Source organism: Rosa rugosa, chromosome 2 (genome assembly GCF_958449725.1).
Source record: "Rosa rugosa chromosome 2, drRosRugo1.1, whole genome shotgun sequence".
NCBI lineage: Eukaryota > Viridiplantae > Streptophyta > Magnoliopsida > Rosales > Rosaceae > Rosa > Rosa rugosa.
The window spans coordinates 13,209,352-13,222,544 of record NC_084821.1 but is presented as its reverse complement, the minus strand read 5'-3'; the positions used below and the strand labels follow the sequence as shown (position 1 = coordinate 13,222,544).

General features: G+C 38.9%; 1 protein-coding gene across 1 annotated transcript; it reads right to left on the bottom strand.

The window, feature by feature from the left end:
* Positions 1–11,528: 11,528 nt before the first annotated feature.
* On the bottom strand, positions 11,529–12,212 carry LOC133732887 (copper transporter 1-like). The gene has a single exon (XM_062160488.1). It carries the CDS (start codon positions 12,044–12,046, stop codon positions 11,576–11,578), a length of 471 nt encoding a protein of 156 aa, XP_062016472.1. The 5' UTR covers positions 12,047–12,212; the 3' UTR covers positions 11,529–11,575.
* Between the last annotated feature and the right edge of the window lie 981 nt (positions 12,213–13,193).

The following is a 13,193-nucleotide window of genomic DNA, read 5'->3' as shown; positions in this document are numbered from 1 at the left end:
GAGAACAACTAACGCTTCTAGTTGTTTTTCCACATTTATACAATTGTGAAATTTATTTTCACGGGGAAGAAGGTTCACTAGAGTCTTGGAATTGGGGACTGCATGCACACCAAAATTAATATATGTCCCCTTATACTTTCTTGAATTCAGAAAAAGGATGCTCTAGAATGATTTCATTGTGAACTTTAAAAAAAAAAAAATTAAAGAGTTGAAAATATATTAGAGCATCTTTAGCAGACTCTCTATTTTGACTCATTAGCTATTTTAGAGAGCAAGTTTAGCTTTTTATATATTTTAGTAGCTGCACCAGGCTCCTAAGTGGCTCTCTATTATAACTTTTAGCTATCTCGCTCCTAAATATAGAGAGCGAGATGAGGCTCTCTATAATTTAAAATATTTCATTTTAAGTTATTTTATGTAATTTATAAATACATTTAAACTATTTAATCTTCATTTAAAAATTAATATAAATTCAAAACTAGCTAAAATAGAGAGCATTGATGCAGACGTATTTCTAAAGTAGCTAGCTAAAATGACTTTTTAGCTACTTTGACTAAAATTTGACTAAAAAATTGCTAGCATTGCGAAAGATGCTGTTAGTATCATAGAGACCGACCACACAGTAGGTTTTTACAAAATAAGTCCATGTGACGACAGCAACACAACACCCACCAACTCGACGACCGGAACCGATCGCGCAGAGCAACAATGCTGCACCACCCATAGGCCATAGCCTTACAAAACTTTTGGAGGACAAACACACTAGTAATACATTGAGACTGGCTAACGCCGAATTAGAACTACCCGGATCTCATAGTGTCCTTCAACACATTTGTGCAATGGGAGCCATCTTGTGACCAAATCCTACTACATGTCATCCCCCATCTAAAGAAGCGAATGCCAATAGTACCAAATCAAATCCAATTGACCAAAGCCGAATACGACCCATGACCATACCCAACACAACAAAAGGGATAACTTACCATAAATACACATGGATTGTTTTTATTAATGGTTTGTCTTCATAAAAAATGGTATGGTCTCTCGGATTCTATGCATCAATAATACAATTTAGATCAGTTGACTTAGTAGAATGCATGTTTTTTTCTTCTTTTTTTCTTTTTAACAGAGATAGAAAATTATAAAGCGAAACCTCAAAAACAGCAGAAATTAAACTGATCTAGATTAAAGGCATTTAACACTGAGAGAGGAAGTCTATTGGAACAAGCTGCAGAGAGGGAGAGTTGTGACCCAGCGAAGTAACAGCATTTGCAACAAAATTAGCCCCACAGAAAACGTGGCGAAAGGAAATGTCTTCAAAGTAGAAGGCCAACCCTCTGATGTCTCGAATAAGAGATCTAAGATGCCAAGGTGTCTCACATAAGCCATTGGTGCAGTTGATGATTAACCTTGAGTCTCATAATCCCACGTGAATGCGCTTGAAATTCTTGCTAAGGGCATGAGAAAGGCCATTCTTAAGGACACTACACTCAGCCATAGGAACGTTAGAGAGATTATGAGTACCATCAAGGATATGAGAACCAGAAGGATCTCTTATGATAAAGCCAGCTTTAGCAACTTTCTTTTTAACAACTGAACCATCGTAATTGAACTTAACATATGACCAAAAAAAAAATTGAACTTAACATAGTCTTTTGGAAAGGGTGCCATCTGATGAGCTCTTGGTGGGGTTGATGAGCATTGGTCACTTTTGAATTGTGGTTCTTAGAGTTACTTCCAGTAGCAGCAGCAGTAGCAAAAACAATTACATTTGAAGAAGGAGAGGCCAGTCTGAAAATGAGATTATTTCTGGCCTCCCAAATCTTCAAGGAAATTAATAAACAATCTTCAATTGTTGAGGATGAACTCTTAGCAAAAGAAACTGGGACCAGTCAATTAATAAAAGAAGAGAAATCAGAGGGTTTAGGAAGGTTGGAGGCTAGACTCCACACCCTATTAGTAAAGGGGAAGGAGTGGATGCATCCTCCATATCTGAGTTACAAAAAGCACAAGCAAAATTCATAATCCGAGTATAACGGGCAATTAGAGCCCTTGTTTTTAATCTGCTTCTCAACAGGAGCCAAGAAAAGATCTTGGTCTTGGGAGGAGCATTCAATTGCCAAATTTGGTTTAAGGTTTTGGCCTGATGAGCATTAGTATTATCACATTGCAACCAAGTAGCAGTCTTTATTGAAAATTTTCCATTTGAAGCAGGGCTTCGAACAAACTCAGCAGAAGAATAAAAAAAGGAATTAGAATACCAATTATAGAGTTCAATGTATCATGATCTAGTCTGTTCTAAACTTTGTGATATAGGACGAGAATGAGTCCGGTTTAGCCAGAAAACCATAAAAGTAAAGAAGCGACGTAGGATCAAGAAGAGTGATTGGAAAATAGGTAACTCACGCATAATGAGGTTACTAGCCGCTGGAATATTCAACAAGATTTGGTTTTGAACTTTTCGGGTTACTCGTGCAAAAAGTCAGGTTTTGATTGTGAATCAGATTTGATTAACTTTTTTCCAGAATGTCCGTTTGAGACCCATGATACATTTCCAGAATGGGAACGACGAGATCTTCAAGACTCACTTTTGTGAGCCTTAACAGATTTAGGCTAAAATATATCGTTTTAATCATCCGATTCGGGATTTAATATTAAGGAATATCAGCTTTGGTTATGAGATCCTCGGAATCATAATTATAGAGTTCAATGTATCAGGATCTCATAACCAAAACGATATATTATAGAGTTCAATGTATCAGGATCCCATGGGCCTGGTTTGAGGCTAACTGTATTTACAACAAGATAGCCGGCAAGAAATCCGGAAACCATATTATAAGCAAAACAGACTCATTACAAGTCGATGATAAGCTCGCTAAGATTAGCGAACTTATAAACAAAGAAACTCCGTATCTTCTAGGGAAAAATCATTGACTAGCATCCCTATTGGCCAGGCGCGCAATTGCGGTACCAACAGAAAACCACTTCCTAGCAACCAAATAGGAGCGCCTCCTTATTCATAAGCCGCTATAAAAAAACACCAATCTCATTCCAGATAATTACCAACTCGCATAGCAGCCACGATCCAAAATTGATTGGTCACAGACCATATATCGACCCAGATACCCAAGAAGGTCCACATCTTATGCTAGGCCCACCCTCAACATTAAGTGCTAATTGAGGGTGACAAGGCACCCTCCTTAAAGGCCCCCAATACAGAGCCCAGCAGCCCAAGTTGGAGCCCAGGCCCAAAGTGGTAAAGTATTTGTGGTCACATAGGTTGAGATATTTTCTATCTAATGTAACTTACTCATTATATATAAAATTGTTTCGATATTTAAATATTTAAATATTTTGCCCCCATGGGGCTCGGGCTTGGCTTTTGGAATGTAAACCTGATTTTGGCTTGTAATTTTTGGTTTAATTACTTGTAATCATTTAGAACTATTCATTTTAGTAAATTAAGAAAAAGAAGAAGCTATTAAGCACAATTCTTGGCTACGTCGGGCTTAGTGTACGCCTTAAACAATCATAACGGAAGGGCAAAAATGTCATTTCTAATTACATAAACGACAAACGAGATGGAAGTGGGTACAAATACGGCGACCCCTATATCAAATCAAGAATGACGAACCCAAGCAACCCGACATGGCCCGTTAGTTTCTCCCTCTTCCGGCAGCTTCCAAAGGTCTTCCCGATGGCAAATGGTTCAGATTGATAGTAGAAAGAAGACCTCGACACCCGGGAGGAGGAGATTCGGATTTCGCAAGCTTTGAGTTTTTTTTTTTTTTTCCGGCAAATGTTCTGCAAATTCCGGCGACTCCGGTCAAAATCGATGCTGTATGAGGTATGAAAAACGATCCTCTCGTCGTGCTCGATGTCTTTCTATAATTGGTTTGGAAATTTGGTTAAGTTTGGAAGAATGGGTATTTGGAGTGTTTTCGGCCACTGCCGAAATTGGTTTTCACGGCGGCTATCTGGGCTTCTCTTTGTTGAATTCTGACCTTTGTTCATATTAAAAATGGTTGGAGCTAGGTGTCGAGAATGGTCATAGGGAAGTCTCCAGTTATCAACAGGAATTATCTTGATCTGTTATGGTTCCAAGATTCAGTTACAAAGAAGAAGAAGAAGAAGATGAAGAACAGTGGGAACGGGAAGAGTCACAAAGGAAATGTGAGAGCGGATCAGGTGAAGAAGGACAGGAAATCAGGATCGGGCATGAATGGATCGCCCAAGAAAGGTGGCCATGGTAGCAAGTTCACCTGGGCTACTCTATAGCCGACATGGGTTTTCAGAAGGAAGTCATCGACGCCAAGGATCCAAACTTTGAAGACACAGTCGAGATCCCAAGCGTATGATGATTATCATGGTATTGATCTGTGATCTTGATGTCATGTAGTTTTCAGTTTCTATGAATGAGAAGGCGATGATCCTTATGTAAAACCAGAGAAATAGAGAATGGGTTTGTGTTGAAAAGTACTCGATCAGTATCGTCTACGTACTATGTCGTTTTGGAAGATTTGTTTTACCATAATGGAATCAATTTTTACTGATAACGACAGTTAAGCTGACAGGTCTTCTATTTCAAACTTTGTGGACAGAAATAAGCCATGTGTGTAGGACCCACAAGAACGTACCATACGCCCGGCGTAGCCCAGACGCACCCAGCTATTAAGAGATTCATCATAATTAAGAAACCAAAAAATATTTACAATATTGTGCATTAGTTTGCATATTCCGTTTTGTCGTTTAATATGATAACGATTTGACGTGCTAATCGGAGCGCAAATCATCTTAAATAATTGATGCAGGGCAATTCGTGTCTGGAGATATCTCCTTTCATCAAATAATAAAGGTGATAGAATACTTGTGGTCAAGTAGGTTGAGATATTTTCTATTTTTCTATCTAATGTAACTTACACATTATACATAAAATTGTTTCGATATTTAAATATTTAAATATTTTTCCTATGGGGCTCGGGCTTGGCTTTAGGAATGTAAAGCTGGTTTTGGTTCGTAATTTATTGTTTAAGTACTTGTATAGATTACTATTCATTTTAGTAAATTAAGAAAAATAAGAAGCTAAGAGATTCGTCATAAGAGACAAAAAGTATAGATACTGTGCATTAGTTTGCATATTCCGTTTTGTCGTTTAATATGATAACGATTTTGACGTGCTAATTGGAGCGCCAATCATCTTAAATAATTCAGCAAGGGGAGCTTTCCTGGATTATATCTTTTGGTAATTGTTGATCATTACGAAATCGCAAAAAATACATATAATTTTCTTCATTTGAGACTTTGTAAGCAATTGCGGTTGCCACGTTACTGCATGCAGATGGGGATGGATGATTGGATGGGCTTCATCATCTCACTTGTTACATCACATAGCAACTTGTAACATTATTGCTGTTGCGATAGGAAAGCTGGAAGGTACTTAAGTAGGCAAAATATGACTTTGCCAAAAGAACAAAAAAAAAAAAAAAAATAGGCAAAATGTGAGGGCGACTTAAATCATTCAAACTGTAATAGTAATTTTTGTTTTGTTTTTTAGCATAATTTTAATATAATTTCAATTTCTCATCATTTTTTTTAGAAGACCCCTCATCATTCTTTTTTGTTACAGAAATAATTAAGAATCACAACAACTAATCTTCAATGTGTTGAACAATTCCTTATCATTTGGGCTCAAACATAATAGTAGCACTTTTTAAAAAAGAAAATAATTTTAAAGGTTTCTCAAACATTAAATTACACACACGTACATATAAATTTCATATTGATGACTATGGCTGCCCCAGCCGGTGTTCCCGCAGAGTGCTGCGATGGTGATGAGATGGGTGCTGGGTGGACTTGGATTTACTAGTGGGCTGTTGAATGGTCTTTTGAATTCAATCATTTCTCTAAAGTTAATGGCATTAGGAGGAAGCTGACAGCAAAACGGGGTCGCTGAACGGAAGAATCGAACCATAATGAATATGGTTCAAAGCATGCTGTCTGAAAAAGAAGGTACCTAAATTGTTTTGGCCGGAAGCTGTGAATTGGAGTGTTCATGTGTTAAACCGAAGTCCTACCTTGGCCGTAAAAGATGCAACCCTAGAAGAAGCATGGAGCGGTGTTAAACCTGCAGTGCATTACTTTCGTGTGTTTGGATGTGTGGCACATGTACACATTCTAGACAACAAAAGGGTAAAACTAGATGATAAGAGCTTTCGGTGTGTGTTATTGGGGATGAGCAAAGAGTCTAAGGCTTATAGGCTTTATGATCCTGTGTTTAAGCGAATTGTGGTAAGTAGGGTCGTAGTGTTTGAAGAAAGTGAGTGATGGGATTGGGGAAGAAGTAAAACAAAGTGAAATTAGATGTGTTGGATTGGGGAGAAGATGATGAAGGTCAAGATGATGAAGTAGAAGGTGACAGTAAGCAAGAAGAAGAAAATGGTGAAGTTGTTTTAGCTGGAGAAGTTCAAGAAGAGGGGACCGATAATAATGATGCTGTTGAAAGTGAACCTGTGGATCCAAACTTACCAAATTTGGAAGAAGGAAGGATAAGAAGTCCTCATTGGATAAGAAGACCTCCTATGTGGATGGATGACTATGTTAGTGGTGAAGGGTTATTAGAAGAGGAAGAAGATATCAACAACTTAGTCATATTTGCTGCTACTGACTCGGTTACATTCCAAGAAGCAATTAAAAGTACAAAGTGGATGGAAGCCATGGATTTGGAGATCAGTGCTATTGAAAGAAATGGAACTTGGGAGCTGACCAACTTGCCAGCAAGAGCTAAAAGGATTGGAGTTAAATGGGTGTTTAAAACTAAGTTGAATGAGCATGGTGTAGTTGATAAGTATAAAGCACGTCTCGTGGCTAAGGGGTATTCACAAGAACATGGAATCGACTATAATAAAGTATATGCTCCAGTTGCGAGTAGGACACCATCAGAATGGTGATTGCTTTAGCAGCACACAAAGGGTGGAATATCTTTCAACTAGATGTGAAGAGTGCCTTTCTTTACTGTGAGCTAACAAAAAACGTGTTTGTGGACCAACCTCAAGGCTATGAAAGGAGGGGAGAAGAGCATAAAGTCTACAAATTAAAGAAGTAACTTTATGGCCTTAAATAGGCACCAAGGGCCTGGTACAGCCAGATCGAGTCCTACTTCATGAAAGAAGGGTTTGAAAGATGCAGTTTTGAGCACACCTTATTTATCAAGTCCGGTGAAGGAGGTAAACTTCTTGTTGTTAGCTTATATGTTGACGATCTTCTTTTCACCTGTAATGATGTGGAGATGTTTGAGAAGTTTAAGCAATCTATGATGCATGAGTTTGAGATGACAAACCTAGGGAGGATGAGGTTTTTCCTTGGGGTTGAAGTTTTGCAGAATGAGGAGGGTATATATACATATTAGCCAGAAAAAGTATGCTCGAGACATCTTAGAAAGGTTTGGAATGGCGAGTAGCAATCCTGTTAAAAATCCCATTGTACCGGGGTTTAAATTGGTTAAATATTAGAAGGGGACCAAGGTTGATGCCACTGCCTTCAAGCAGATAGTTGGGAGCCTGATGTATTTAACGGCAACTAGGCTGGATTTGATGTATGTTGTTGGCCTAATCAGCAGGTATATGGGAAATCCCACTGTGATGCATCTTGCAGCTGCAAAAACGGTACTTCGATACATAAAAGGCACTGTGGATTTGGGAATTTTTTATTGGAAAGCTGGTGTTGGAAACTTGCTTGGTTACATTGATAGTGACTATACAGGTGATTTAGATGATCGAAAAAGTACTTATGGATATGTGTTTGTGTTTGGAAGTGGAGCAGTGGCTTAGTCATTGAAGAAACAGCCTGTTGTAACCTTGTCTACTACTGAAGCAAAGTTTGTAGCTGCTGCTTCGTGTGCTTGTCAGTGTATTTGGATGAGTAGGGTTTTAGAGAAACTCAATCAAGCTCGGAATGGAAGTACTAAAGTGTTTTCTGACAACAGCTCCACCATCAAACCCTCAAAGAATCCGATGCTTCACAGAAGAAGCAAACACATTGATGTAAGATTTCATTTCCTTCATGATCTTACTAGAGATGGTATTATGGATCTTGTTCATTGCATTACAGAAAATCAGGTTGCCGATGTCATGACGAAGCCTTTAAAGCTTGATATGTTCTTGAAGCTCAGAAACCAGCTTGGTGTGTGTGAGGTACCTAAGTAAACTGTTTGCAGACTGCAGAACAGTTTAAGGGAGGAAATTGTTGAGTTAGTCAAAGTCATTTATTTCTATTAGAGTTTGCTTTTATCTTTCTGTTAATAAACCCTATTTGTTAGGGTCATGCAAGCTGTTTTGATTTAGTCTTCAACTAGTTTACCGTTGTTAGGCATGTAAGACGTGGGCTGCAACTTTGTTATTCCCAATAACTTTGTAAGACTATATTAGCCGAGATCATGTATTGAATTCAATAAGAGTTATTCAGCATGCATTCAGAGTTTTCTGTCTTAGGGTTTAAGTCTTCAACACCTATGAGATCTCCAATGACCTTTTTGGGACCTCCGGCGAGTTTTTTAGAGAAGATTGGAACCTGGCGGCCGATGACTGAAATCCGGCGAACATTGACCAGACTCCGGCGAAGTCTCCTATGGTTTTTTTTCTCTCTCTCTCTCTCTCTCTCTCTCTCTCTCTCTCTCTCTCTCTCTCTCTCTCTCTCTATGTAACAAAGGGATGAGGGTAAAATAGTTTTAAAAAAATTAATAATAATAATAATTGGGTATCGGGGAAGACTTTATTTGAGTTTTCATGGATAAGGAAGAATGAAAAAAAACTTAATGGGGTAAGTGGGAAAAAAAAATCCCTAAAATTAAGATAAATAGACAAAAACTTTTTTTTTTTTTACACGACAGAATCTCGCATTTTTAGTTGCAGGGTTTTGGCCTTTTGGGGTTTCCTTGTTATACTTCACTAAATTGCACAAATTAATGAATAAATTAGGGTCGAGCATATTAAGCCCCACTTCTTGTGTTCACCTAGGGCTTGCCAAATCTTAAGACCAGCTGGCCCGCAGTTAACTACATGTCATAAATATATTGTTTCCTTTCTTTTTGAATAAATTAAATTGATAATTTCCAAATTTTATTTTTTATTTTTTTATGAACAAACAAAAACAGAAGAAACACTATAAACAAAAGCCTCTAGTCTCGTTTGCCCAGCTAATTCAAATGGAACACCTGTGACACAGTAAGGGGAAGACAATTATGCCGAACAGCAAAGAACCTATCTCGCATATCAAACAAAGCCAATTTGTCACCTAAATTCATGACTGAAACTGATTATTATTTCCAATTTTGATCTGGATGAACTTCATTGAAGCATAATACATCAATAGATAGGCCTAGTGTTGAGTACTAGTGGCCAGGGGCGGAATTATTTGAGGGTCTGAAGGAGTCCCCACCCCCTATCCTCCTCCCGATTCCAACACATACCCATATTAATTAGATAGCTAACTAGTATGACCCATATTAATTAGATAGCTAACTAGTATGAAATAAACAAAGAAACTGGTAATGAATGCCCTTAAACATTTATGAGCTCACTTACTGGTTACTATGATGGAAACCTACAATTAACCACATGAGTAAACTTAATAAATAACAATAACAGCAAACTTAATAAATAATAAACTTTTGGTTGGTTATTTTTCACTTATTTTTTCAAATTATAGTGTACCTACTCAGTCAATATATAATTTTTATGTGTGGACGGATAATTTGTCTATAATACTATATATAGTTCTCAAGATTTTTCAAAATAAATCCAGCAACAAAGAAAACAAGCTAGCATAACCAAAAAAAATTGAGAGCCGCACTGGTTATTCTCTCAAACCCTAGGAGCTCCGGTTTTCGTCAAGCGATTCTCGTCCGGTGGTAGCCTAGCTTCAGCGCTGATTTTGGTTGCGATGATGTGGGGACTGCTGCCGGACGGGAGGTGATTATAGGCTTTGTCTTCAGGTCTTGGGGAGACTTTGCTTGGGGGTGGGACAGTGATGGCTATCGGCACCGACTCTGGTTTCGCTGCAGTGTTGAGGTGGTTGGGATCGTAAGCATCGTTTCATGGGTCGGTGTCCGGCTACATGGGCTGGTTACAAGACGGCGGCTATGGCTTCGCGACAGTATCGCTGAGGTAAACGGCGGATCGAGATGTTGGGGTTCCTGGTGGGTTTTGGTTGCAACGATGCATCAAACTCTCTGGAGGCGGCATTGAGGTACGTTAAGATCTGTGGGGATGCCTTCGATCCATAGCGGCGGTGGTGGCCGGCGAGGTGCCTTCGACGATGCGTGCGGCAGGGGTGGGTTTGGGCCTTGCCAGCTGCTTGTGCTTTTGGGCTGGGTTTCCTTTGGGCTTTTGGGCAGTGTTTTTAGGGTTTTTTTAAGGTTTTAGTTTTAATTCCAATAACTCCCTTTTGTTTGGGGAAGGTAGTGGGTTTCGGCCCAATTTAAGCTTGCTTTTATTAGTGAGCTCTAGTCTACATTTCTATGGTTTCTTTTTACACCAAGTTAATGAATCTCCTGGAGTACCACAATTGAGTGCATTGACGAAGGGAGATTCACGGTAGTTTTCTTAGTGTAAGCTGAGATTTGTAGTTTTGTAGGCTCTTGCATATTTGCGCGACAATGTACTAGTGGATGGTACCCGTATTCCCTTACCTGCTTAACCACTGATTTAGGGTACAAATATATGAGATTTATTTGCATGTGCCGTTCTGGCTTTGAGATTAAATGAAATCTCTATTACTCTGTCAAAAAAAAAAATTAAAATTTCAAAATAATAATATTATCTTGCATTAAAATAAAAATAGTATAAAAAATTACTGAAATATGCTCAAACTTAGTTTATATCCCGACCCCCCCCCAAGTTATAAATCCTAATTCCGCCACGGCTAATGGCTTCATTTAAAGTTTTAAACCCTTCTTGGGTAAAATAAGGTGGAATTAAATCCGAAACGAAGAAAGGTGACTATTTCCTCGATCAGAAACAAAATGGATGGCCTTTTGATTGGTTTATAAAATGGGTACGGTGAAATGACAATTTGTATTTTACAATTTATTCCAAATGGTCGGTTAATGAATGAATGTATTCTGGATGATTCTTAACAGTGTTAATGCTCAGCCACCCATTCACTGCCACACATAATAACAAAGATTATCCTCTCCCTTTTTTCTGAAATTTGGACCAAAAAAAAAGAGAAAATCGGAATACATCATTTTTCCATTTAATCCAGAATTTCTGAATCCAATTCTGCAGAATTAAATGGGTACTGGTTTCATTTGGGAACCTACAGTACTAATTCACAGCTCCCAATTTATCATCTTGATACATATGAATTTCTCATTCACAAAATACCATCTGAAGCTGAGTTGGGATTTTTATTAGAATAGGTAGGGGTTTCCAACTTTCCATGCTACCCAGAAAAGAGGGAAAAAAAAAACTGAATAATTGATATCATATGATTCTTAATTTCTACAAACAACTATTATATCGAAAATCAAATCAAAAACCAAAATTTCCCAATAAATTCCATTAATCAATCATCATATTCAACAACTCATTGGAGGAAGATCAGAGCCCTTTTCATCCTCCACAGGTTTCCTGAAAACCCTACTCCCAAAGAGCAAGAACCCCAAAGTATGCCCAGCCACAGCAACCAAAAACACACCAGCATTAAAGGACATGACAGCCAACATTACCATATAAGCCAACCCGACCCTCAGACAATGCAAGAGGGTCTGGATCAGTCCGGCCGCCACGTGTCCCGACCCGACCTTGATGATTCGACAGTGGGAGAGCCACTCGACGAGAACAGCGAGGGCGAAGACGAAGAGCAGGGCCACGTAATACATGCCAGTGTTGGTGCCTGGCCATCTGGAGAAGAGGACCTCGGCGGTTGTGCCCCAGAAGAAGGTCATGTGCATCATCATTTTCTGGTGAGGCATCGTCGTTGCGCCGTTCATGGATGGCGGTGGTGCCATGGAACCCATGTCATGATGACTATGATCCATCCCTTCCATTTCTGTCACAGCTCTCTGAAAATTGGAATTTGTGTTTGGGGTTGAGATATGAAGCCGTTTATGGATTTACTTGTGTGTATTTATAAGGGTGTTGGGGTGTTTTAATGACGACTCTGCTCGTACATTAGGGCTCGTAATGTGTAGTACAGTTCCAGAGAATACAGAATTGGGAATTGCTAAGTTGAGAAATTAAAAAGGCTTGTCCTATTTTAACAGTACTTTTTTCTTTCCGGATAATAATTACATAAAATAAAACGTATAGGTTTATTTTTTTTTTTTGAGAAGAAATTAAACCTATACACGTAAATTAATTTCATTAAAAAGTTAGTCAATCAACCACCATCTTTTGAAAGGAAAAGGGTCCTTGACCCAAAGTCCCAAAACGAGCAAAAGTTATACCACTTACTCCAGCAACAGATTTTTGTTCTCCCTTATCCAATTTAAATTAAATTGACATTTTTGCCTTCAGCCTAATTTAAAAATTACATCGTGCCATTGCAGATGCAAATGCGTTCTCTCTCTCACACCTCGATCTCTCTCTCTCTCTCTCCAACTAGGTCACCACGGCGGACAACTTCCGTCGGCCGACTGACCGGGACGATCTCGCCGGTCATCCCTCCTCTCACATCACTTTGTCGAAGAAGGAGGAGTGGCCGTAACAGCTGGACCCGGCGTACTTGGAGTTGGAGTCATTGTTGAAGGCGTCGTAGGTCCCCTGGCAGGAGTCACCGCACCGGAGGATTAGAGGTCCGAGTTTGACTGCAAATCAGTTTCTGTTTTTTTTTTTTTTGGGGTTAAAGTAGAAAGAAAGAAAACGAAGAAAAAAAGTTTCATTGGGGGTTAATAGACGTCTATTAGGGGGCAATAGACGTTTTAAATTGATGTAATCTCTCATTTTTTTTTCTTTAATCAAAGTTTTATTTATGTAATTTTAAGAAGATTAGTTCCCATTTTGGTAATCCAAATATCTATTAGGGGGTAATAGACGTTTATTAGGGGGCAATAAAAGTCCATTGGGGGCAATAGAGGTTTTCAGAAAAATCCAGTGGGCGGCGACCGGTGACTGGAATTCAGCGAAGTTGGCCTGTATCCAGCGACCGGTGACCAGAATCCTGAGACCGGTGACTGGAATCCGGCGACCGCTGTT

Coding starts and splice junctions, on each gene's coding strand:
- LOC133732887 (XM_062160488.1), bottom strand. CDS start 12,046: ATGGAAGGGATGGATCATAGTCATCATGACATGGGTTCCATGGCACCA.